The following is a 27651-nucleotide window of genomic DNA, read 5'->3' as shown; positions in this document are numbered from 1 at the left end:
TTTGTTTTTTGGTTTGCTTTTTCCTTATGGTCTCCAGTTTCTTCTATATACAAAATGTTCACATTTTTTCAAGAATATATTTTGTGGATCAGGGCTGAAATAATTAGTTTGCATTGCACTACAATCTTGATTTAATTCTAATTACCATAAGCCAGTTTAAAAAGCACTTGCATAGGGCAAAGTTAAAAATATCATTCTATACTATTATCATAACAAATTCTTTACCATTAAAGGAAAAAAAAGTACAATTTTATGACAAAGCACAAGAAAAGCTTTTTTTTCTTAATAAAGTCTTTAAGAGGTAGTCAGTTGTTTAAGAACCAAAAACTAACATTAAAAGAAAATTTTAGACTGTTTTTGAAAGGCTACTTATTCTACAAAGAGAATTACCATAAAGTACTTCTGATCTTTGCACTAGTATTATTGCATTTACTTACCTCGTTTCTAAACACTATTATACTGTTAAATTCCTTCCTTCAGATTCCATTATTTAGAAATGATTCTCCATCACTTTTCTTATTTAAAAATTTTTACCAAAAAGCATAAGCATCAAATTAGCTAAAAATAAGTTACCAAAAAGTATGGATATCAAATGGAATAAAAATAAATCTATACCCAAATTCTTTTACCATCTATTTCATTAATAATTAAAAGAGCTAGTTTAGTTTATTTATGCAAATTGTGTCAATTACACTCAATAATTATTTTATAAAGTGAATCAAAACTTGAAAGATAACCTTTTCCTCTCTCCCTAGACCAATCACTTAAGGGCAATATTCCTATTTTAAATCTTTCCTCTCCTCTAACTTCCCTAATAATGCAGCATGTACAGCTTCCTCCCTCTTTTCTTTCTAGAATAAAATGGACAAAAGGGAAGAAACAGTGTTGAGAACTGTGAAGTTTCAGAACAAGATGAAGAAAAGGTCAATTTATCATGTTAATGATATTGAATCAAGTGACCATTTTTAGTAACAGAAATGATCCCATTTCATAAATCAACAATATAATAGTTCTCAAGCATGATTTTAAGTAATGTCATTTTAATATTTTAGTATTTTGTAAACTAAATCTGTAAGATAATGCTATTTACCCTCTATTAGAGAAAATTTGAGATTGAGTTCAATCTCACTATTATATCTCACATTAATCTCCAAAAATAGTGATTAAAAAGCAGGCATTTACAAATTCTAATAACTCTGTGCTGGAAATACCAAATAACACTTACCTTACCCAGCAGTATATAATCTAGTTTCTAAGATTTGCAAAATCTCTTCTTCCTCCACTCACATATGGATTGACTGTCATCTTTATCCCTTTATAAGGCACCCTTTTTTTAAGTCACAAGCATCTGGACATACTTAAAATAGGCCATCATGAATATAGCCACACTGCTAGCCCCAGGATAAAGAAAGCCTATTTACTGCTTGCTAGTTAATTTTTTAAGGGAAAAAAGTCAATCATCAAATGATAAACATATTAAACACAGCCTGCCTACCACCATGATAGTAACATGGAGTATAATGACAAAAGTGAAACCCTCCCTGTCTTGAAGGAGTTTAAAATGTAGCCTGATTTAGAACATTTGGCTATATAGGTATACATAAAAAAGATACAAGGTAATTGTAGCTGTGAAGGGCACTAATAGTTGGTTTGATGAAAAAAAAGATTTGAGTCTCAAAAAAAAAAACTGGAGAGTTTGATAGGTGAAGGTGAGGAGCAAGTATAAAGTGTAAAGACAGAAAATAGAGAACAGAAAGACAGCTTGACTAGGAAATAATCTGTGATAAGCCTCAAAATGCTTGTTGTTGGAAAGGTGCACAGTCCAATGGTGAAGGGCTGGAAATCCCAAACCCAGGAGTTTGTTTTTATTTATCCTCAGAGGGGATAAGGAGTCAATTCAGTTGGCTGTAAGGCAGAGTGACCTAGGCTGTCCTGAGCTTTAAAAAAATCTCAAAGATTGGATATCTACTCCTTTGATTTAAAAGCCTCAACTGGAACCATTCACTCCTCTCCCCCAAGTAATTCAAAAGGCCCCGAAAATGCTGTAGGGACTAGGAGACAAATGCTCTTTGTATCCCTAAACTTGCCTCTAGCTTAGCATCTGCAGCTGTAACCCTGCTCTGGAGGGACCAGCACCCTCTCACTCAATTCAGCTAAACAAGTGGCCCGCAGGCGAGCACCCTGTGAGTTTCTGGAGGGCGTTACATCAGTCCTGGCGCCTAATGAATGCTCAGCACTTCCTGAGGGGCCTTTCTTGACAAAGAGACTTGACATCTACCATTTCCTTCTCCAGCTCATTTTACAGATGAGGAAACTGAGGCACGCAGGGTGAAGTGACCTGCCCAACGAGGCACAGGGAGCAACTTTATAAGGCTGATTTTTTTAGTCTGGTCTTAACTCATTACACCAACAAGGATGCCTTCCCCATACAGTGGGCATCTAAGAAAGTAGCCTGACCTTTGCCCTTTGCCCTCCAGGCACAGTCACTCACTTCCGGGTTCTCTTCGGCCCCGCCCCCTCCTCGCCCCTCCCCCCGGCCTTTGGGACAGTGGAATCCCTTCGGCCCAGCCCCCCCACCTCAACATCCGGGTCTCTAACCGCCCGCGGCCCGCCGCCCCCTCCCCACTCACGGGCAGGCATCTTGGTCCCCTTCCGAAGAATCGACGACAATTGGTGATCCGAAGGCCGGGAGACGCCCCGATGGCAGAGCGGCGGCCTTGGGCGAGTGGAGGCCCGGGGGCGGGGATCGGTGTCGCGCCTGGGGCCCGGCTCGGAGTGAAAAGGGGCGCCGCCAACAACGCCGCCCCCCCGCCCCCCACCCCTGTCCCGCCGGCTCCGCGGCTCCCAGACTAGGCGGCGGGGCGGGGCCCGCGCACGCTGACGTCAGCCCGTTCCCTGCGTGGGCGGAGGCCCCGCCCCCTGCCTCCTCCCGGCGCGCCCCTCCCCCTCCCCCCAGTCCGGCCCCGGCCGGCCCCAGGCGGGAGGCCGCAGAGGCAGCTCCCGCCCCGGTCCCCCCGAGGAGCCGGCCGCCCGGCCTCCTCACTCTCCCCCGGGAAACTGGCTAAAAGAGATTCGGCGTAAAAAGAAAAAGAGAGCCTGGGTGAGTCGCCGGCCTTGGCCTTGGAAGGAAGGCGCAGATCCTGCTCATCTTCGAAAGGAAGGAGAGAAGGGAGTCGGCCGAACCCCAGGGACCCCATGTGCTGAAGTCTGGCACGTGGCCTTACAAACGTGGGTATACGTGAACCCGATACAAACTGGCGTCACGAGGAACTAGCGCGGTTTCATAACGAACAGAACGTGCTAAATGCATCTTAGTTCCTTTTTTTTTGGTATGGCACTCAAGGGGTTGCCCAAAGGTATAGTTTATCCAGATTTTAACCAAGCGTTTGACAGTGTCTAGAAATTAGGAAGACACCCTACCAAAAAAAATTCCTTCAGAATATGATGAACACTACATTCGCCTTTCTTCATGTTTTTTGCAAGGCACTGGGGTTAAGTGATTTGCCCAAGGCCACACAGCTAAGGAATTATTAAGTGTCTGAGGTCGCATTTGAACTCAGGTCCTCCTGACTCCAGGGCCCCCTGTGCTATCCACTGCCCTAGCCACCGCCACATTCACTTTTTAAAAAAAATATCTCTAATGTATTTCTTTCCCTTAATCCTAATTCCTCATACCAAAAATGACTAATCTGCAAACATTAACACAAACATATATGTACAATATCAACCTAACTGTTCGCTGCAGAGGGGGAGGGGGAAGGAAATTTTATAAAGCAGTATTTCTTTCCTTTAATCCTAATTCCTCATACCAAAAATGACTAATCTGCAAACATGTTTAACACAAACATATATGTACAATATCAACCTAACTGTTCGCTGCAGAGGGGGAGGGGGGAAGGAAATTTTATAAAGCAGTATTTCTTTCCTTTAATCCTAATTCCTCATACCAAAAATGACTAATCTGCAAACATGTTTAACACAAACATATATGTACAATATCAACCTAACTGTTCACTGCAGAGGGCAAGAGGAGGGAAGGAAATTTTATAAGGTAAAAATACATATAAGCATATGGTTGAATGTTGAAAAACTTTCATAACGTATTTGGAAAGATAAAAAAAGGTGACACCTGCTTTCCAGAACTAAGGCCGGAAAAAGCAAGTTGAACTCTGAGCTTGGGTCCACCCTCTAGATGTTCTCACCCTTTGCAAAATCACATAATCATTGTATTGCTAAGACCAGCATTGGACAAGCTCAGACAAGTATCCATGTTCTGATCATGAAACCCTGCTATGAATCAGACTTATCATGACTGCTAACCCTTATCCTCAGTGCTCCAGATCACTGTCTAGCCATTGGCAGGAGTATTGAAATCTCCCCCCACCCTCTGTTAGATCCCCCCACTAGGGGTAGGGCTTTGGCACTTGTGTCCTTGACTGCTAGCCATTTCCCTCATTTTAAAATTAACCTTCTTTTTTGATTCCTGACTCTCCTGTCTCTGAACTGCTCACTTCAGCTCTGGCTACCCACAGATTAGAGGCCATTTCTTACAGCTGAGAACAGTCTTCCATCCTATTCTTGATGAAAAAGATGAGGGTTAGACTACAATACTATTAGGTGAATTCAGAACCTTACCAAAAGAGTTGATGCTAATGACTGCAACTTTCTTGGAAGGTAATTTTGAATGCATTGGTAAAGGGCTCTGGCCAAGGTCCTATACCATTTAACATTTCCACTGATAACTGGGATCAGTCATAGATGACATTCTTATTGATTTGCAGGTGGCACAAAAGTTGAAGTAATAATTAACACTTTGAACAACAAATTAAGATCCAAAAAGATCTCAACAAACTAGAACTTTGGACTGAATCTAATGAAATAAGATTCAATGAGATAAATGATGAGTTGTGTTCAAAAACTGCATCACATAAAATAAGACAAGCATATCTAGCTAAGAGCCCTGGTATTCCTTATTTTAAACATAATATATGTAGAAGTTTGGGGTCTCCATTTATAAAAAGAAATTCTGGTGTTGGGTGCCTTCTCTCATCTTTGCAGTGGTTGAGAAACACACCTTATAACAAAGGTTAAGGCCAACAAGTTTGTCTGTACCTTAGGGCAGCCCCTTATATTACCCATTTGAAGCTATGCAGAAGTGCAGGTGTAATGAGGAGAAATTCTTAATACCACCAGAGCTATTAAGGAAGAAAAGGAATAATTATTTTATATAGCATCTACTATGTGCCAGGCAACCTTTATAAAGATCTCATTTGAGACTCACAACACCTTCAAGGCAGGTGTTATCATTCTCAATTTACAGTTGAGTCAGAGAGCAGTCACTTGAGCTGCCCAAGCAGCTTCATGTTTTAGGAAGGATTGAATAAGTTGGAATATGTCCAAAGGTGAACAATCACTTTACTGAAGGGCTTTAAAATCATGACAAATGATCAGCTGAAAGAAGAAAAAACAACAAGAACAACTCAGGAGGGACAGGCTATTACATAGAAAAGGATTGAAGGGTGGAAATTGCCAAGAGGCAGCTTTATTCCTAATGTAAGAGAACAAAATTAGAGCTATTCCAAAATATGAGTTACATTTGAAGGGACTGTATGTCCTTCACTAGAGGTATTTAAGTAAAAACTAGATGATCACTTGTCACCTATATGGTTGAATTAAGCCTAAATTATTAGATAACAAAATGGCCCTAGGCACTTTTTATTTCCTTATTCCCTTTGTCCTTGTGTAATAAATAGTTTCAAAAAGTTTCACTCACATAAACATTCTTATCAGTAATTTGTACTGATCAGTTGAAAAGTATTCCTGGGTATGAATTCAAAATAAAATTTATTAGCCCAGGAATATTTATTAGCAATTGGCTAGTTCACTTGCTGAACTCTAAGAGAAAACTAGACTTAATTTCCCAATTCGATGAAATGTATGATCTTTATCATCTTAGTTGACCTAAATGTTTTATTAATGAGGAAAGTGAAGCAAACAGGGTTAAAGTGACTTGCCCAGGGTCACACAGCTAGTAATAATTTGAGAATGGATTTGAACTTAGGTTCTCCTGACTCCAGGGGCAGTACTCTCTGCTGAAGTGCCTTGCTTCCCCTGAACTAGTGTAGAAGAGACATAGACCCAAGTGTCCCCACCAATCAACCAGAAATAAGAGCTTGTAAGCTAGAGTAGCCACATCACTAAGAGTAGTCTTTCATAGGACCTAAAAAGCCTAACTTCTCTTGTGGTCTGAATATCTCAGTTAGTAGAGCTGCCCTGAAGAATCTGAGGACACCAGATCAGAATATGGGTAGGGCAGGACTGGGACTAGATATATAGGAGTCAGTGGAATAGAGGTAAAAGTCGAAGTCACTAGAACACTTAGAGGGAAATAATATCGATGAAAGAATAGGTTGTCAAAGATTTAGCCTCATTAAATTTCGATCACTTGAGTTTAAAAAAGAAATAGACCAGAGGATCCAGGAAGGAAAGAAAATCCAGGTACATATAATATTGCTAAAACCAAAGGAGGCTTTTGTGAAAAAAATTTAAGGGGCACTTACATTTGCCATTCAGTTTTCCAGAACAAATATCTTCAAGATACTTTGTTGTATTTTTGTCCCTCAATGAAGATTTCTGTACCAGAAATGAAAGTAAATCCAAAGAGCCTTAGGAATGCCAAAGACAAGCTAGCAAATATTTTTTGAATATTCATAGAATACTTGGCTGCATACAGCCAAAATTTGCTGAGGAAATGCTACAGTCCTTGCTTTCAGGTACCTTAAAATATAAAGCATTTAAAATATCCAATTTGCATATGAGATGTAATCTTGCTTAAAATTGAGAGTATTATGAAAGATAACAGCAGATAGCAAGACTGGGGACAGCTGGTAAGGAATTTTTCAGATAAATTTAGAAATTTATGCTTCAAAGGTGATGAGAAACATCTAGAATGAGGAGGGTACAGGTGGGGAGAGACACAGGGCTAGAAAGGAAGGGAAGAGGAGGAGGAGGAGAGAATTTGTATCCTTCCCCTCCTTAATAAAATGACACAATAAAAGATGACATCCCACTAGAGAAGCCTTCAAATTCAACACTAGATTTGTATGCATCTTTTAAACTAATGGTTGCTCAACCAAACATTTCTGCTTTGTTTCTCTCTACTTAACGTAATTTCATGCCATAATGCAGTATGCCTATAAGAAGATAACTGGATTTCATATACCCAGAGAGGTCTCAGGTTTTCAAAATTGGGGCTACAAATCAGGAACATGACAAAATCCCCCAAATTGTACCTGGGCTTGTTTGTGTCCTCATAGTCTCAAACACAAGGATTGTGCAACTCAACCTTGGTTTGTATTCATCTTCAGTCAACTCCCCTAGCTCAACAGAAATATATAAATGTAATGGAGAGCTGGCCAAAAATGTCTAGTTCTAGAAATATGTGCTTTAGGCTCTACTTGCTGGCAACCTCTGCTGACTGCCAATTTTTCTGAGCTCCCAAGGTCTCCAACCCTTCTTCACCTAAAAAATAGGAAGAGCAGGGACTGAAGCAAGATAGGTGCTTATTGACCTGGAGGCTCTAAGTACCCAGGTGGGAAGAGCCAAGAAAAACACTCCCTCCATTCCAACTCCCCAGGCCCACAACTGGTCTTGTCTCACTTACCACCAGGGAAAAGAGACTCCATTTAGCCAATTAGTGGCAATTTTTATGCACTCAGCTCAGGAGCTATCAAAAAGCTTTTTCTCACTCCATAGTAAATGGAAAGGAAACTCATACCAACTACCTGATGTTGTAAAACATTCAAATTGAAATTTGTGGAATCAAAGACCAGTTCTCTATTCCATGTTTGACTGTTTCTCAAATATATTCTACTCTGCACTGTTCACTCTGATTTGTGGATTTTCATGTGAAAGAATATCTTGATAAACACTGCTACTCTACCATTCCTTTTTTCTTTTGAATAAATTATACCTTTTCACTATTATATTCCAGACACTAAGCCCCACTACACTTGAGTAATATCTATGAGGCAAAATGGACTTCATGGCATTTGTTCTGTACATTTAATTATAGACCTCTAAGGATATTGTTATAGCTGCTAATTTCCTGGGCTTCATTTCTACTGCTATTCTTCATGGGCCACAATTTCTCATTATAAAACAAAGGGGTTAAACTAGATATCTAAGATTCCTAACAGCTCTAAATCTACATTTGTCTTTCTCTGTTATTCCTGGTTACTCTTTGCCAAATCTATGCAAAGAAGTGGTCAGCCAACCCTTTTGCCCCTTCCCTGTTATTTTTTGTTTAAATTTTAGTTTAATCTTGTATTAATATTAGCATGCCCTTTTTATTCTGGTTTGAATAACTTTGATAGCTTTTATTCTGTTTAAAAACTCAACTAGTTAATTAGTAAATAAATATTTATTAAGTGCCTTCAGTGTACCAGGAATACAAAGAAAGGCTCTCAAGGAACTCAGTGTAATGGAGAAGACACATACAGTTATGTGGAAAGCAACTATATATATATATACACACACATATATATATATATATATATATATAATCAACTGGAGATAATTAACACAAGAAAGACACAGGCATTAAGTGGGACTCAGGAAAGACTTCTTCGAATAGGTGAGATTTTAGCTGGGATTTGAAGAAAGCCAGCAGATAGATATGAGAAGTGAAAATGATCAGGGTACCTTGGTGGTATGATGAATTGAACACTGGTCCTAGAGTCAGGAAGATTCATTTCTCTAAGTCCAAATCTGACCTTAGAAATCTATGCATCCCTGGGTGAATCTCTGAAGCTTGTTTGCCTCAGATCCCTGTTAAATGAATTGTAGAAGAAAATGACAAAACAGGGCGGCTAGGTGGCATAGTGGGTAAAACACTGGCCTTGGATTCAGGACTACCTGGGTTCAAATCCGGTCTCAGACACTTAATAATTACCTAGCTGTGTGGCCTTGGGCAAGCCACTTAACCCCATTGCCTTGCAAAAACAACAACAACAACAAAAAAAGAAAGCAAATGACAAACCACTCCAGCATCTTTATCAAGAAAACTCTAAATGGGGTCATGAAGGCGACACAACTGAAGAACATCAAGTACAAAAGCACATTTGGGAGTTGGAATGTTTTGTGTGAAGAGCTGCAATGAGGTTGGTGTCATCAGATCTCAGAGTATCTAATGAGGAAATGGGAAGAGTATGTAAGGCTTAAGACTAGAAAGGTAAGGGGGAATGAAGGTATAAAGGGTTTTAAATATGAGAAGGTTTGATATTTGATACTGGAAGTGATAGGAAGCCATTGGAACTTATTGAAATTAGGGGAAGGGGTGATGAACATGTTCATACATGGTTTATGAATCATAGTCATACTTGACCTTTTTCAAGGATTTAGGAGAGACATTTCATTAACAACTGAATTAGAATAGTGAAAAGAGTCATAAGATGGACAAAGACAATTTCTGGATCTTAATTCCAGCTTTGCAATCACTCAGCTGTATGACTTTGGACTAGTCATTTCTCTTGGTCTCCAGGAATTCCTTATAGTTAAAATAAGAGTTGAACTAGATGAATTTCAATTTCTTTTAGCTCTAAAATTGAGTTCTGACACAAACTAGTCATATTTCCTTGGGCAATTTAATTTACCTTCCTAGGCCTCAGTTTCCTCATTTATAAAATGAGGGACCTGAACATAATAGGGCAGGGAATAAGCATTTATAAAACAGCTTCTTTGTTCCAGGCAATATGTTAAGCACTTTACAAATATCTAATTTACTTATCACAACCCTGGGTAGTGCTAGTGTTATCATCATTTTATAGATAAAAGAACTGTGGCAAAAAAGAAAAGCCCAGAGACTTGACCCCAGATGAATGACTTCATCTTCATCTTCATCATCCTCATCACCACCACCACCATCATCTAACATTTATTTAGCACTTATTATACTATGCTAAGTACTTTTCAATTATTTTCTCATTTGATCCACACAACAATACTGGGAAGTAGTTGCTTACATCATCATTTTATATGAGAAGCTGAGGCAAACAGGTTAAGTGACTTGCCCATGGTCACAAAGTTATATTTGTCTGTGACTAGGGTTATACTCTAGGCCCAGTGCTCCATCCACTGTGCCTCCATTGAGCTCCTAGCTAAGCTCAAACTAGATCATTTCTGGGATCATTTACCATTCTAGAGTTTATAATCCAAGTCATTTTCAACATTAGGAAGGCAAATAAGTTCTAACCTCATATTAAATAGTTTTTAGTTAAAAGGCTAAATGGCAATGAAAATTTTTTGTGCCTGAATATTAATATGTCTCTGTTTAGTCAATTTCAAGTTACTATTTGAAGATGCCTGGGTTCCCCAGTTAAATTCTTCCCCAAAAGGAGTAGAAATAGTGAAAAAAAAAACACAAAGCACCAAGGTAAATTGATAATCAAAAGGAGCAGAAGCCAACCCTTTTACTGCCAACAAGTAAATTCTCTATATTACAGTCTCATTATTCCCAGAGCCAAATGACACAGTCATTTGTTCTTTGTAGAGATAAAGGCAAATGGATAGTGAACAAAACAGCAAAATAACAAGGTTAAGAGTTCTTGATCAAAACAGACAAAACAGCTGGAAAAGATTCTTTAGAAACACTATCATTTTAAACAATTAGAGGAGAACGATTATCTATCATGGTTATTTACTAAAATACTACCTAACATTAACATTTAATGTGGTGTAATGGAACTGGTTTTTTTCCTGTAAAAACATCCATAAGCACATACATATAAGTGTACACACAAACACAAGTGCTCACACAAATGCACACGTAAACACACACAATCTTCCAAATAGGATTCTTTTACTAGCAGTCACATGGTTGAGTAAAAGCACGTAAAAAGGACACAAAAGTTCCCGAGCAAATGAAATACACACAAAAAAATTGAATATTATGTTCAAGTCATCAGTAAATTCAGACTCTGAACAACATACTAAAGGAACTGATATAGGGATAAAGATTGTAACTAGCCTCTCATGCCAATGACCATGCCTTCTATTTCTCAAAAAGAACCTGGATCCAATGTTAAGTGGATTAATGTCAAACTGGTTGAATGTCTCTAGTAAAGTGCTACATGGATTTATCTGTCCTTGGTCCTTCTTTGTTCAATATATTTTTTTCTTTAGTGAATTGGAAGAAAACATATCATGTATGACATAGTACACAAATTCAATTTGTAGGTGACCCAGACCTGGGTGTATAGGTGACTTGTTAGATGACAGTTAAGGATTCCAAAAGATCTCAATAGGATAAAATGATGGACCTCATCCAATAAGAGAAAATTTATTCTTTTCACTACCTAAAGTCATGATTTTATTACAGTGGGTAATCTTGCTACTGACATATACACTAATTCTATTATTTAGTACATTATTTTCAAGAAATATGGTTCATATAACTTATCATTTTGTGGCCAACACTCAGTTGATTAATATCTCTGAACTTAATTGGACAGATGGCAGATGTATCACCTGCCATTTGTCCATTCACAACTCTATAAACTGATACACTAAGTCAATGGACTGACCATCTAGTTTGGCTTGTCATAATTTGAATAGTAGGAATTTTTTTTCCCTTTGAGTTTTTCCAGTATAAAATAATTAATCTTTTCTGTGTACATATGACTCTGTCTTTCTCTGTCTCTTTCTCTCTCTCTCTCTCTCACTGTCTCAGATATATCAGTATCTCTGTTTCTGTCTCTAAGGAAATTTTTTTAGTGTTAAATTAATGTTTCCCCAAAGATCCCTTCCACTTCCCCACCCCAATAACTAAGAAAAACAAGAAAAGCAAAATCCCATTACAGACATGTACAACCAAGCAAAAAAAAAATTCCACATTGACTATATTCCCTCTACATGTCTCCATCTGTAGCCTTTCTATCTGCCTTTCTATCAGGATGTGAGTAGTATGCTTCATTATAAGTTCTCTAGAACCATGGTTGGTCATTTTGATGATCAGCATCTGTAAGTCTTTCATAGCTGTCTTTCCAATATTGTTATTGTAGAAATTCTCCTGATTCTGCTTATGCCATTTTGCATCAGTTCATAAAAGTCTTCCCAGGTTTCTCTGGAGCCAAGTGATCTCTCTTGAGTAACTTAGGTCTCCTTAAGATGGTCCTTTATCTTTTGACCTTTGATGAAATCAGTCCAATGTCATTTGCAAAAAAAAAAAAGAGGGGGGGAGAAAATGTATTTGGAAGTGTTCACTACCTCACTATAAAATTTTTTCTTTGTTTAATATCATATATCATTTTCTCTCCCAAATTTGGACCTTGTTTGATGTTAATACATTTATTCAACAAACATTTTTAAATAATCTTTAAAAAGTTATAGATATCTCAGATACCAGTTGTATGAACCTGAATAATTTATTTAACCTCTATCTGCCTCAGTATAAAATGGGGATAACAATGCTACTTACATTACAAGGGCTGTTATGAGGCACAAATAATATGCTTATAAAGCATTTATCACAGTGCCCAATAATGCTTGTTTCCTTCCTTTCAGGTACAGAGAATAGAGAAAAAAATTAAACAGTTCTTGCACTCAGTAAGCTTACATTCTATTGGGGAATAATAATAGTGAGTTGTTAAACATAGTTCTCACTGGGGTTGCATTCAGAAATGAATTTTTTTTAATGATCTTAATATACATGTGAAAGATTCCTTTCTAAAAAAGAGAATTCTATGCTTCAATGTCTTCAGTCATTAACAAGCTAGAGGACATCTAGAGGAAGATAAGATGAACAAGATGATGAGGGGAATAAAAACAATAAAAATAAAAAATATTGACTTTCTAAGTGTACAAGGAAATAGGCTACAGTAGTTACCACTCCTCTTTCACTGATATTTACTAGCAAATGGTCTCTATGTAGTTGATTATTAATTGTTATTAGCATACTAACAAGTTTAAAGTAGAGTTTATTAAAAGAGATCATATAGTTTTCTGGTCCTAAGATCATAGAGAAAGTGATTATTTCTTATATTCCTCTTGGGCTTGTAATGAGTCTTCATATCTCCTTAGCTCCCATATCTAGATAGGGCAGGCAGCAATGAATCTTTAACAGCAGTGTACTTAGTCAGTGACATACTTCAAAAGAATGCATTTTGAGGCAGATTCATTCACTTTAGCCTATGTTCTTAGACTAGAACTCTGGCATCTTTTTTTTTTTAACTCATCCCAATAGGCATGCTGGCAGGTGGGAGATAGTCTCCCAGAAAAAAACTTTAGTCTCACTAAGGAGGTCCTGTAATCTTCTGGTCTTTGAAATAATCAGTGTAATATTATTATAAAAAAGGATTCTACATGTCTTCACCACAGGATTTCTATACAGAATTTCTTTTCCATTTGTTCCCTATGCAAGTGATCAACATCACTGCATAGCATTTTGTATTCCTGTTTTGTGCCTCATTTGTAGTTAATTCATTTACTCAACAAATATTTTTTTAATAACCTGAACTATTCAGGGTATTTTTATAAGGGGTTAATCATGCTCTCAAAATACTAAGAGTAACATGTGGTAGGGGTGGGAGAGGGCAGAGTATAGTTCCTGAACCCCTCACCAATGTGCTTCCTACTTAACATATTAAGTAGCAGAATTGCATTAATTCAATTTAAAAATTTACTTAATATAGGGCAACACAAGAATGACAATAATATTAAAAATGCACCCATAAAGCAGACATACTTTCCCACTAATAGATACAATATCCACGATGGGATGGGGTGCACAAACTTATAAAATCATAGTAGAGAAACCCATAGATAGGGAATACATGTAATGGAAGCAATTCACAATTCTAGCCTGAAAAACTTGCTATCTTTTGCTTCTCTCAGGATTAGGCTACAGAACAATTTACTGATAGTTGGATTACTTCTCTACTAGCCAGACTTTATGGGTCACTTCTCTTCTGAAACACTGAAGTATCTATTGTTAAATCATTTCAGTGAGGGGGTAGCTAGGTGGCTATGTGGTGCAGTGGATAGAGCACTGGTCAGGAGGACCTGACCTCAGACACTTAATAATTACCTAATTGTGTGGCCTTGGGCAAGCCACTTAACCCATTGCCTTGAAAAAAACATTTAAAAAAATCATTTAAGTGAAAATAGAAACACTAAGATTAGGATCTATGAGTTTTTTCAGTTCAGCTCCCATGACTGAGCTCTAAGGGGTTTCTACCTCTCAGAAAGAATGTAGCATTGAAGATAAAAGCAAAGACAAGGCTTATCTTTCTCCAATGGATTCTTCTAAACAGCAAAGGGCGATGCAAAGTCTTTCTTCCAGTTTCTTTTTCCAGGCAGCAGATAGATGGCAGTGAAAGTTCTGAGATCTATTCCCAGCTCTGATCTCTACAGAGATTAGCTTTTAGGTCTTTTTATGAGTCCCCAGTTCATCTTAGCTCTGACAAACTAGTTTAAAACTCATGGTGATAATACAAAATCCACATTTCAGATATCTGAATCATAATTAGGTGAAAGGTCTTTGTTCCATAGTCATCAGGATTTCCTAGCTATTACTTTCCAAGTACTGGTTTCAGTCCCATGATAACTGGAGACTGTGAAACAGATCACTTAGGGTATCTTTATTCTGGGTAAGTACCTCTTTTCTATAAGGATCTTTTTTCAGATCTTTTTTCTAAACAAAGACATTTTATTCTGTATCTCTTTCTATCAAATTGTCCACATCTGAAAGGGGTCTACTCTTACATATAAAAGAGAGCTACACTTCTGGCATCATTTATTAGCAAAATATCATTTTTTTAATCTGTCCTTGAATATTTGAGAGAGTATTATTGGCTAGAATACATGTTGCTGAATTCAAAAGAAGTCTTTTTGAATTCATAATTGATGTTTTTGAACAGCTTGGCCTAGTCCAGCTATTCAGCATATTGTCTGTGGACTTGGACATAGGTGATTACTATCTGGATGAGAAGTCTGTATTGAACTTCTCATAATTAATCTAAGGATAATACACACACATATTCACACACCTACATACTCACACTCACATCCACACCCCTCACACCCTTTAGATGGCAGTTGTCATCTTGGTCTTTTCAGTGCAGGAATTAACAATTATCTCAAGAATGACCCTGGAAGAAGTTAAAATTATTTTATAGTGCCTGGCACTTTATGAGTAGACCAATATAAGTTATAAATGGTGAAAAAATACTTGAAATTTTAATTGACTAGCTATAAGCAGTTTTGACATTCTATTAAAGAAGTAACTATTAACCTGAGTCGAAAAGGGTTAAACTATATATACATATATATATATTATATATATATGTATGTATATACATATATATAATATATATATATATATAATATATATAATACCTAATGTAAATGGTTCTTTTGCTTAAGAAGGTAATACCTCCAAAATAGGGGCTATACTGATGGTTTCATTATATGATAAGGAATAAATTGATGCTGTCTCAGAAACATTCTTGGTCTATCATTTACAGGCATAAAGCCATACATCAGTATGACCTCATGTCTTAAAGGGTTTGTTTCTTAGCAGTCACAGAAATCATTAAGCAAGAAGTTCACCTATAATTATGATGAGCAGCTAGCTGCTACAGTAGATAGAGTTCCCAGACCCAGAAGACTTGTCTTCCTAAGTTCAAATCTGGTCTTAGACATTTACTAGCTGTGTAACCCTAGACAAGTCTCTTAACCCTATTTGCCTTAGTTCCTCATCTTTAAAATGAGCTGGAGAAAGTAAAGGCAAACCACTACAGTATCTCTGCCAAGAAAACCTCAAATGATATCAGAGTCAGACATAACTGAAAAGCCTAAACAACAAAAACATGACACAAAGCTCTTTCAATTTCTAGAATTTTATATATATATATATATATATATATATATATATATATATATATATGTAAATTGTATACATGTATATTGTATATATTGTATAAATGTATATAAATTTTATATAATATGTACATATATATATCATTTGATAAATTATCACATTTCTTAGAAGAACTGGGGATGTAACAGTTTGGAAGAGAAAAAGCTGGTAGATGATTCTAATAGATAGATATCTTTAAGATATCTTAAAATACCTTAAGATACCTTAAAGATAGGTATCTTTAAGTATTTAAAAGACTTGAATGGACATGATTGAATTTCTTTTGTTTAGCTCAGAGGTCAAACCTAAGAGGCCTGTGTGGAAGATGCTTAGTGACAAGTTTTAGTTCACTGTGAGGAAGAACTGGATTAGGGCTCTTCAAAAATGAAATAGACTTTCCCCTTAGAAATGAGAATAAAACTGTGGTATATGTATGTCATGGAACACTATTGTTCTATTAGAGACCAGGAGGGATGGGAATTCAGGGAAGCCTGGAGGGATTTGCATGAACTGATGTTGAGCAAGATGAGCAGAACCAGAAAAACATTGTACACCCACCAGCAACATGGGGCCCTTGATCAGCCTTGATGGACTCACTCATTCTATCAGTGCAACATCAGGGACAATTTGGTTTTCTCTGCAATGGAGAATACCATCTATATCCAGAGAAAGAACCATGGAGTTTGAATAAAGACCAAGGACTATTACCTTTAATTTAAAAAAACCTGATATCTTATTGTCTGATCTTGTCATCTCTTATACTTTATGTTTCTTCCTTAAGGATATTATTTCTCTCATCATATTCAATTTGGATCAATGTGTACCATGGAAACAATGTAAAGACTGACAAATTGCCTTCTGTGGGGGTGGGGGGAGGGAAGTAAGATTAGGGGAAAAATTGTAAGCCTCAAAATAAATAAAATCTTTTAAAAAAAGAAAGAAATGAGAATAATCAAAGAATATGAATAAATGTATGAATGAAAAAAATCTATTAAGCCTTTAATATGTGTAAAGCCTTGCATATAAATAGAAAATCAGCAAAGGTCTTGTCAAGGAATTAGTTCTAATGGAGGATTCCAGTAGGTTCAACTGCAAGTTAGATGAAAAGACTCCAGAGTTCATGTTTTGCAAAGACAAAGTAGATGGGAATGCCTCTCTTAAATGCCTTTCCCCAGATAAAATCACATCAGATCCTACTTTTGAGTCATTTGACAGTACCAGGGACATTAGTGTTGACAACCTTTGTTTTCTGGGCTTTCATTAATCCCAGATGTTACTGAGAAGGCTGAAACATTGATGAAGACTAGAGGAAGGACAGAAGGTCAGGAGACATAGCCATTCCCATGACTCTGACTCTTAGTAGCATTTGGTCAGTGGTTAGTATTTAGTGGTAGCAAAGAAAGTGGATCCCTCCTCTCTGACTTTCAGGGTCACACTGAAAGTAGGTTAGTGATCTGAGGGAGCACTCATTTCCAGAGTTTTTGATTCCAGGGTCCATCAGGATCTGAGAAGAGGAAGTATTAGTAATAATGGTAGCAGGAGTTTCAGTCAGTTGGCACATATTGGACTGCATCAGCTAAACTGTCTTGACTGCAGAAAAAGAATATATGAATTCCTTCAAGGGTCTTTAAGTGGAAATTGAATACTGATTTGTCAGGGAAATTATACAGGAAATTTCTGCTCAAATATAAGTAGAATTAGAAATTTTCTAGAGTCTCCAGTAAAAGATGAGATTCTATGATTCTGTGGTCCTATGAAAATGAACTTTGAGTGGAGAATTTTTCATTTGAATTCTCAGAGAAATACCCTTAATTTTTCTATGGAATGGAATGGCTATCTGACCTTGTTTTCTCAGTGAGAATTATTGGCCAGAAAAGGTGGAGGCAAACATGAAATTATCTTGAGTGATTTTTTTTTATTTTTTTGGGTTTTGGAAGGCAATAGAGTTAAGTGACTTGCCCAAGGTCTCACAGCTAAGAAAGTGTCTATTAAGTGTCTGAGCCAAATCTGAACTCAGGCCCTCATGACTTCCAGGTCTGGTCCTTTATTCACTCACTGTATCACCTAGCTGTCATCCTCTGAGTGATTTTGAGGAATAAAAAAAAATATAAAAATAATGAAATTACTGAGATTGATTCTACAGGTTAAGTATCCACAACCTACAGAAGACTTGCTTCGGATTCAGCTTTACTCTTTTCTAGTAGTTCCATACAGTGAAACAAACTATTCCTTTGGAATTCAAAGATGAAGAACATTTCATTTACCTCTATTATCAGTAGTGGGGGAGAGAAAATATAGAAAAAATCTGCCAAATGCCTACCTCTACACCTAGGAGATTGATGAAAATCTTACAAGTATTTGTTACATGTAAAGTCAAATAATTGAGCTGTGTAATTATTTTAACATTGGAAAGAAAATCTTCACATTTTTACCAGTCTTGATAATTTTAATAATTAGCTTTCTTTAAGATAGCATAATGGAATCTCTTTGAGGCTAACCTGAACTAAAAGTGATGATTGGTTCAGTAGGTAAAATGCTAGGTCAATGACAAGTAGAACTGAATTCAAATCTGGGCTTAGACACTTTCTGTTTGAGTAAGTTGAGTCTGAGCAAGTCACAACCTCTATTTCAGTTTTGTCAACTGTACCATGGAGATAAAGGTTGTTGTCAAGACCAAATAAAATATTTGGAAATTGTTTTGCACAGTGTCTGGCATGGCATATTGTAGGTACTTTAGTGCTTTTTTCCCCTTTCTTAGCCCATCACATTGCTATGTATGTTTTAAGTGCATAATAAATGTAAAAGTGAATAATGATTATTGCTTATATTAGTATTTCTATATTCTTCCATCCTTTTCAAAGTATTCAATTATTTTTTGTGGGTGGGGGAGGGATATATGCAAGTCAATGGAGTGAAATGACTTACTAAGGTCACACTGCAAGGTAATTATTAATATCTGAGGCTGGATTTGAACTTGGGTCCTCTTGACATCAGGGCTGCTGCTCTGTCATTGTGCCACCTAGCTGCTCCAGTATCAGTTGTTCTTGACTTTGCAAAGGTCATACCAGGGAATCTAGAAGTCTTTGAGATCCTTAGGCATACCTTTGCCTCTATAAGTTATCAGGGGAAAAGTATTAATGGAGGATAGATTGTATATTTTGATAATTGTAAAAGCCATTTCTGGCTTGTAAATCCTCTGGTTATAATTCCACAATTCCTGACTAGTCCAACCCCCAAATTGTAAGTTAGTCCATAAAGAAATACTAAAGATCTGCTACAGGCTAGGTTCTGTCCTAGTTGCAAAGAAAGGCAAAAAAAGATTACTCCTGCCCTCCAGGAGCTCACAATTTAATGGAAGAAACAATATTCAAACTAATATGTACAAGAAAATTTCATGCAGGATAAATTGGAAATATTTAACAAGATGCAAGTCACCAGAGTTAAGAGGGATTGGAAAAGGAAGCCAGGAAAATCAGTATATGAAGATAAGGAGCATTCTAGGCATGGAGGATAGAAATGCCTAAAGTCAGGAGATGGAGTTTATTCAAGGAACAGCAAAATGTCCAGTGTCAGTAGATTTAAGTACATAGTGAGAAGAGGGAGAAAGATATAATATGGAAGAATCCTGACAAGGAGTGGAGGAAGCAAGTTATTAAGGACTTTCAACTCCAGAGTAATTTACATTTGATCCTGGAGATTATAGGGAACCATTGGAATTAAGGGTGAAATAGGCAGAACTGGACTTTAGAAAAATCACTTTGACAACTGAAACGAAGATGAATTGGAGTAGGGAGAGATATGTGGCAGACAAACCCATCAGAAAACTATTGTAGTAGTCCTGATGTGAGGTGATAAAGGCCTGAATATAGTAGCAAATGTCAAAGAGAAAAGAGGGAAAATATGAGAGATGTTTTAAGGATGAGGAAATTGAGGCTGGGAGATAATAAGTGACTTGTCCAAGTTCATCCAACTAGTATGTGTCAGAGGAGGAATCTGAGCCCAAGGAATCTGAGAAAGTGAAAGTGATTTGCCTGAGATCACACAGATAGTATAGCACAGACAACACTAAATTTTAAGTCTTTGGATTCCCAGTTCAGGACCTTTTTAAATATTACATGTATTGCATTAGATAATAAGGTTGTTGTATCTCCATTCTTCTGGGGACAGCTCCTGAGAATTTTAGACCCTAGAATATACAGTACTTGGTAGCTGAACACCTCAGACTAAACATATAATTTTGCTTAAGAAAAAAGAAAATATTAATGGGGATTCTTAGTCACCTGGACAATAAGAGAAATCTATAATGAATATGCAAATAATCTAGCAATTAAAACAGACTTTTAACAGCTATTAATCAATTCAACAATATACAAACCTACCAAAATGAATTTTTTCATAATGAAAATAGTATCATTAAAGATAATGCTAAAATAACACATGTTGCTTTAAAGATTACATAGTTACTATAAGAAATTACAATATATTACACGTTGATATCCCTCTTAGTGCCATGGTGTCTGCCTGAGTATTAGGTCACAGAGGCTTTAGACTTCTCAATTTTTTTTGTGGGGGGGGGAGAAGAGAGGAGGAGGAGGAAGAAAATAAGAGGAAGGGAAAAGACAGATATAGACTTCTTTTCCACTCTTCCACTCACCAGAAGAGTAGCCTTCTATCTGCCCATAGTAGAAATGGGCTGCATCCTTTGTTAGAGGAGGAAAGCAGGTCAGAGAGCCAATCATACTGCTGCCGCCTCAGAGCTGACTGTAAAGGAAGATAGGAAGAAAGATTAAGAGCAAATGTTCCAGGCAACCTGGCAGAAGCCCCACCTACTCATTGCAGTCAAGTCAGGTCCCCATTTCCCCAGTAATATTCCTCAATTCATCTCTAAAGAGGACACATAACAAACTCTGCCAAGAAGATATTTATACATTTAAAAGGATCCAAACCCATTAATGTATTGAATACTGCCTCCCTCAATCCTTTCCAGATGGCTTATCAGGGACTATAGCCTCAAATAGAGGATGAGAAGGGAGGGTCTGACTTTTCCATAACAAATACACTCTCAAAATATCCCTTAAATGATATGAGCTAAGGTGATGGAGGGAAAGATTATTCAACTGCACCTGCTCTATTAAAAAAGCCAGAAGGTGCTGGTTGTTAATTATAACAGAGCTGAGAAGGTTAGAGTCAATGACACTCATGACATAAAATACAGCACAACAGACTATATAGATGGCATTCTTTCAATAGTTACAGTACTTGGTAGTTAAGATGGCACATAGTTGTTTGCATCTGCCTTCTGTTAATAAGTCATAGCACTGCCTTGACCACTCCTTCTGCAGGCTTCTCTATGGACATCAGCTTGCTAGGGATGAATGCTTAGTGGTTTGAAATTTCTCATCTTCCTCCTCCTTTTGCTCTTCTATCCTTAGAAGTTTTACCTCAGCTTGAGAATAGCAGAATGACTTTGAACGACTTTGGACTTCTGGGTAGAAGAAGAGGAACTAGGGGAGATAGAAGCTATGTAGGATTTTCATTTCTCCTTTCCTTCTCCAGAAGGAAATATTTCTGAATCTAATGGGTTTTTTTTCCAGGTGCTTGGGAAACTTAGCCTTGTTTCTTAAAAATGCATTTCCTTTATGTGTCTATAAATTTACTTTGTTAACTTAATCTGGCAAATGTGATAAAGCTGTACTATATTGATGAAGCTAAACTATAAAGATGAAATGTATTGATTAACTTTGTGCTCTGTTGTTTGATATATTGAAGGGGGCTGTAAGAAATGTCTGGGTAAGATAAAGAGATATAAACAACTACTGTATTTTCTAGAGAAAAGTTTCTGGCTCAATCACTGGAGTTAAAAAGAGCTATTGATTACTTTTTACAACTTTCTTGGGCAGATTGCATATTCATCAGGGTTTCTCTGAGCAAATGAGTCAGCAGCAATATATGAGCAGCTATCTGGTGAGTTTGGCATTGAGGTAGATTTTTGCCACAGTTTATTTTGAAAGGAAAATTTCCTGGGAGAATGGACTGAGAGAGTTGCTAGAAAGTCTTACCTTAATGGAGGAGTAATCTGATTGACAAAGGTGCAGTGGTGTGTTGGTAACTGACTTTCCAGGAAAAAAAAAATGTTTGCAGGACACACTTTTAATTTTAATCTGCATTAGTAATTTTTCTGCTTCACTTTCATAAGTCTAGACAATCAACAAAGCAAATAAAACAGATAAATCAACAAATAAATCAAGCTTTAATTTTTAGTTTGCCTAAGTGCAAATTCTCAAACAGGCTCACTGCTACAGCATGCCCCTAAAAGGTGGGGGGAGGAGATTGAGAGTGATTAATAGCCCTCCTTATCAATTTATCATCATTCAGCAAATGACTGTCTCTATTTCAAGCCTATCCACCACCACCATATAAGACTCCATTATCCCAATGATGTAAATGACAAGACTATTAAAAGGAAACTGAAATCAGAATAATGAAAAAGCCAATGAAGTCTTAGAGAAGAGATAATGAAATCTACCTCCACCTCAGTAGAGAGGTAGAGATCTACTAGGACTGAATATGAAACATATTATCAGACAAGGTTTCCATATTGCATGTTTTTGCTTAATTCTTTTTCTTGAGGAAAAGTTTAATCTGAAGAGGAAACATCTTTAAAACATTTTCAAAGATGCATTACCTCCTAAATAACATTGGTGCTAAGTGTAGTCACTCATCTCAGAAGTTTGGCATTTGGAAATGAAAAGATGGGAAGAATGCTAAAAGAAGCAAGAAGGGTCAATTTGTGCAAATCTCACAAGTAAAAGTTGTATCTGAGTCAGAGAAGTTCTTGCCCATGGGAGGACTGTTAAACAGCTGAAAAGGATGAAGGGGAAGTAGCACACACTGCTAATTGAAAGTGTAATTTGGCAGAAACAACTCCCCATTTTATAATTAAACTATGCTTCAAATTAACTTGTTAAAAACATAGTGAAGTATTTGAGACATTTTAAAGGTATCATAAAAGTAGGTTTCAGTGGAATGCTGAAACTTGAACAGAAGGAATCATCTAATGAGTCAGAATACAAATATAGCACAAAGAATGGTTTAAATAAAAGAAAACGAATGCCATAACTGATTAAATCCATCAGATTTAATACAAACAACCAGTTACTTAGAGTCATATTTTAGATAATAGAATTTCCAAGTTTGGAGAAGTGAAAAATTGCTTTTGATATGGTTTACTTTCAGAGAATCTCAAAATGAAGGAGTTGGAATAAAATATTAATATATGTGTTGAGAGCAAGTACTGTGTGTGAGTTGGAATAAAACATTAATGTATGTGTTGAGAACAAGTACTGTTTCACTTAACATTTCTGGATCCTCAATGCATAGTATAATAACCAGGTATGTAGCCTGTACTTAATAAATGCCTGCTAATTGTTTGACTTCAGGGACCATCTAGTCCAAACACTACTTGAGTCAAATTCTTCATTACAACATCACGGACAAATAGTCATTCAACCCCTCAAATACCTTTAGTGATAGGGAACTATCTGACAATATTGTTCATTCTATAGAGGGGTAGTTTTAATTGATGACATTTCTACCCTTAAGCAACTTACAGTTAAGCTTTGGAGGTAAAATGAACTCACCTGAAGTACTTATAGGGCAATATTATAATAACTCAACAGAGAGATAATAAGTATATATTATAGTAAAGCAGTGATGATGTTTGTCTTTCATTCTCAAAGAAGACCATGCCTTCATGTGCTGTAATAAGCACATGAATTGGATTTGAGAGAGGGGGATGCTCTGCTAAATCACCAGCCTCAACTTTCTTCTCCCTAACCATCTGAGTCCGGTGGGCAGATATGAATCAGTACTACTGGAGTTAGCCCTGAATTTGAAGTAATCAGGGCTAAGTGACTTGTGCAAGTCACATAGTCAGTAGATGTCAAGTATCTGAGGTTGGAGTCTAACTCCTGTGCTCCTAACTCTAAGGCTAGTGCTTTATCCAGTGTACCACCTACGTGCCCTAGTAATGCAGTATGCTAGCTGATAGGAATATAACGAGAAAAAGACTGGCCTCTTTTCTAAGGAGCTAAAATGGTTTGGGTTTTTGTTTGTTGCAAGGTAATGGGATCAAGTGACTTAATTTTCTGAGGTCAAAGTTGAATTTAGGTCCTCCTGACCCCAGGGTTGGTGCTCTATTCACTGCACCACCTAGCTGCCCCTCAAAGAGCTAAAATTGTAGGTTAGAGGCATGTATATAATATATATAATATATATATATATATATATATATATATATATATATGCATATATATAATAGAGAAACATAATAACAGAATTAAATCTCTTTGGACATTGTCACTTCACAGCTTATGTTTGCACTAGCATTTTAGACTGTTTTGTACTTTCTTCATATTGTACTTGTAAATCCACTAAAACTCCTATATCTTTTTACAACTCTTGTTTAGCTATGCCTCCCCCAGTCTGTACTGATGCATTTAATTTTTTAAAGTTGACTTTACATTTATGTTTTATCTTATCAAATTTGGTGTCCTATTTTAGCCTGTTGATCATTTTGGAACTCGGTTTTGGTCTGTTATTATTTCTCCTTACTTTATGTGGGTCAATGTGGGTGTATGGGATATTCAGGGAGGGCTAATACCACTGATGTGATTCCCAAGCACTTTTCAGAGTTCCTTTCAGGGGTAATGCCTCCCTGGAACTTAAATCTCACCTACAATTTCAAGAATCTGTAGCATGCCCAGCAGCAATATTTCAGTTAACTGTCTCAGCCGACAGGCTAAACCATTTGAGATTGGCATCTCAAGGTAACCTACAGTATGAGGGTAATCAATAGTCTCAAATCCACTGGTATGTTAGGGGGATGAAGACTTGTGAAGAATTTCCTCGGCAAAAATAAGTGAATGAGAACAGTTTATTTCAATGGCCTTGAAGGCTACTGAAGCAGGAGCTTAGAGTTTGTTCAGACATGGAAGACACCTAGGTCATCCATTGCTTCCTAGACCACTGCCAGTCATTTTCACTCTTGTCTTACCACTGGACTTAGATGTCTAACTTAGATGTCTAACAACTTTGTGAAACTCTGGATCCCTTAAATCCAATTCATGCACAAGATAAGATGCTATCTTCAAAAATGAAGGACAAACAACATGTCATTCAACAAATTGCTTACTGTTTGATGGGCACTGTGGAAAACACTTGAAATACAAAGATGGGAAAAACGTACTTAAGGAGTTCACATTCTAATGGGGAAAACCAAAAACCAATGGCTATTAACATAAAAAATGTAAATGGAAGGCAATCTCAAAGGAAAGGTACTAGCAGTAGGAATGACCCCTTAAGGTGGCTTTTGAGAGAAGTCTTGAAGGAGGATATGACAGTGAGGAGGGAGAACATTCTAGCATAGAAGATACAGACAGCACAAAGGCCAAGGGAGTAACTCTAATAGACTGTTATTTATAGAGAACCACAAGTAGGCCATTGTAGCTGAATCATTAATTATGTGACAGAGAGAAAAATATAACTAGAAAGGTAGGGATGGGCCAGATTGTGAAGGATTTTAAATGGCAACAGAGAATTTTATATTTGATCCTTGAGCTAAGAGAAAGTTTTTGGAGTTTGTTGAGTATAGGTTGACATAATGATATGTACTTTAGGAAATCATATAGTGGACAGAGTGGAGAATGGATTGAGTTGAGGAGAGACTTGAGGTAAGGAGATCAACGAAAAGGCTTTTAACAGTAGCCAAGGCAAGAGTATATGAGAAGGGTATAGCAAGGTGGCAGCTCTGCAGAGTTCGAGGTAGAGAGAAGTGGGTATATAAAAGAAATGTTAATAGAGGTTAAAAATGACAAGACTTGACAAAAGATTGAATTTGTGGTATGACAGAGAGGAGAATGAGAGAGAACAGAAGATTTTGAGCATAAGTGACTGGGAGAATGGTAGTACTCTCAATAATAATAGGAAAGAGAGAAATGGTTTTTTTGGTGGGAACAAGAGAAGGAATAATGAACTTTATTTTGTACATATTTTGTTTGAGATAACATTTTCAAATATTCCATTAGAGCTGTTTGAGGGAAAAGTTGCTAAGTCCCTAGAATCTCTTTCCAGTGATTTGTCTTTTTTCTTTTGGTGCTTTGATGCCCACATCACAATATGACCACGTGACCATATTGAAAGTGCTAAAAATGTTGAAAAGTCCAACGTGAAAGCTGTACCTTAGGAACTTGGACATCACCTCCCTGAAGTTGTGGTCTTCTTTGAAAATAAAGGACAAAAAAGTTCTAAATTCAGTAGCTTCATGATTTCATAAAGATCCCCTGCTTTAAGTTTCTAGCCTAGAACCAGTGGCATTATCAGGATAATTGTTAGCATTGGTAAGAGTTGTTAGTGGTGATGGTGGTGATAGTGTTAGCAGTGATGGTAATGGTAGTATCAACATCAAGAACACAAGCAATAATATTAACAAAAATAGTAACAACAATGTCAAGGGTACTAATATTCAGTAACCCAGGCTCACAACTTCAGCATGATCCTAGATTCTTCTCTCACATTTATCAAATATTCAATTTATTGTTATGTCTCATTGTTTTTTACTTTTGCAACATCTTTCCTATACATCCCCTTCTCTCCTCTCACATAGCAGCAACAGGTTTAGTACAAGCTATATTATCAGGGATAGAACATTAGAATACCATATCATAAATACAGGCTATAGAGAAGTCAATACTAGTAATTCTTGGAGTTCCACTGTCTCCAACTCAGCTCAGACTGAATGAATGTAATATCCTTCTACTGCCCTAGTCACTCAGCTAAATTTTTCTGGCCCTGATCCTGATCCCTTTTCCCATTCTCTGGAATGTCATCCAGGTATACCAGCAGAGCAGCTAAAATTGCAAGACCCTTAACATGTCCTAAAAAACAGTCCTTTGAATCATTACTCATGTCGTTTAGAAAGAATATCATCAGCCCTGCCTCCTCCCAGCCCAACTCTTAGCTGGTGAAATGCATTAATATAAATTAACAATAAGTATTGTCCCATATTGAAATCCCAACAGGACTACAGTATTATCTTATTTGAGATGGTACTGCTGAAAGATGGGCAAGTCCTACTCTATGATAGCTTTTCTAGAAAGGGGTCTTCCATTTCCATCAAAAAGTGTCAGAGAACCCCTCCTAATTTCTCTATCATAAAGGCCATTCAAATCTGATTTCTATAAAAATACTAGTTTCTTTTGTAATAGCTAGCTCATCTTGGCAAGAAAGGTCAGTATCTGTTTTCCTTGACCTTTAAAGACATGTTTGATCTGCAGTTACTTAGCAGTTACTTGTCATATAAAAGATAAGTATCCATAGCTATTATCTGTTAGAAAGAAGGTATCCTGAATATAGGGACTGATATATTTCTTTTCAGTGTAACCATGTTGGAAAAAATTAGGCTTTCATCAGAGCAATTTCCTGGATTTTTTGGATGTCAAAAAAGGATAGAAACTGTAGCACCAGGAGTTGAACTGTCTAAGCCATTTTAACATAAAGCAGTAGACTAAAAATCATCATTTCTCATGCTAAAATGATTTTAAAAAGAAAAGAAAGACATTCAGAGATATTTGAATTAGAAATGGAATAGTAAATATGCAATATGAAGTAGAGTAAGGATTTTTTCCCCAAATGAGCCTGGTAGCAAGGCAATGAGAAGCTAGGCACATCAGAGAAAT

The 27651-nt window shown here is 36.9% G+C and overlaps 1 protein-coding gene and 1 long non-coding RNA gene across 8 annotated transcripts in view; one reads left to right on the top strand and one right to left on the bottom strand.

The window, feature by feature from the left end:
• Positions 1–2863, bottom strand: part of EFR3A (EFR3 homolog A) — a 135702-nt gene extending 132839 nt beyond the window's left edge. For 4 of the 6 annotated variants that reach the window (XM_074202397.1, XM_074202398.1, XM_074202400.1 and 1 more), the window contains exon 1: positions 2631–2863. In XM_074202397.1, the coding sequence (XP_074058498.1) occupies positions 2631–2640 (10 nt within the window). In that variant the 5' untranslated portion in view covers positions 2641–2863. The remainder of the gene's footprint in view (positions 1–2630) is intronic. The other 2 variants (XM_074202395.1, XM_074202396.1) reach the window with 1 other exon arrangement.
• A 68-nt stretch (positions 2864–2931) lies between these two features.
• The window catches only part of LOC141499726 (uncharacterized), a 138252-nt gene continuing 113532 nt past the window's right edge, over positions 2932–27651 (top strand). The window contains exon 1 of one of the 2 annotated variants that reach the window (XR_012471740.1): positions 2932–3228. This is a non-coding gene — a long non-coding RNA (uncharacterized LOC141499726). The remainder of the gene's footprint in view (positions 3229–27651) is intronic. The other variant, XR_012471739.1, reaches the window with a different exon arrangement.

Source organism: Macrotis lagotis, chromosome X (genome assembly GCF_037893015.1).
Source record: "Macrotis lagotis isolate mMagLag1 chromosome X, bilby.v1.9.chrom.fasta, whole genome shotgun sequence".
Lineage (NCBI taxonomy): Eukaryota > Metazoa > Chordata > Mammalia > Peramelemorphia > Peramelidae > Macrotis > Macrotis lagotis.
Note: the sequence above shows the minus strand (reverse complement) of the source record. Positions and strands in the feature narration are given on the sequence as shown.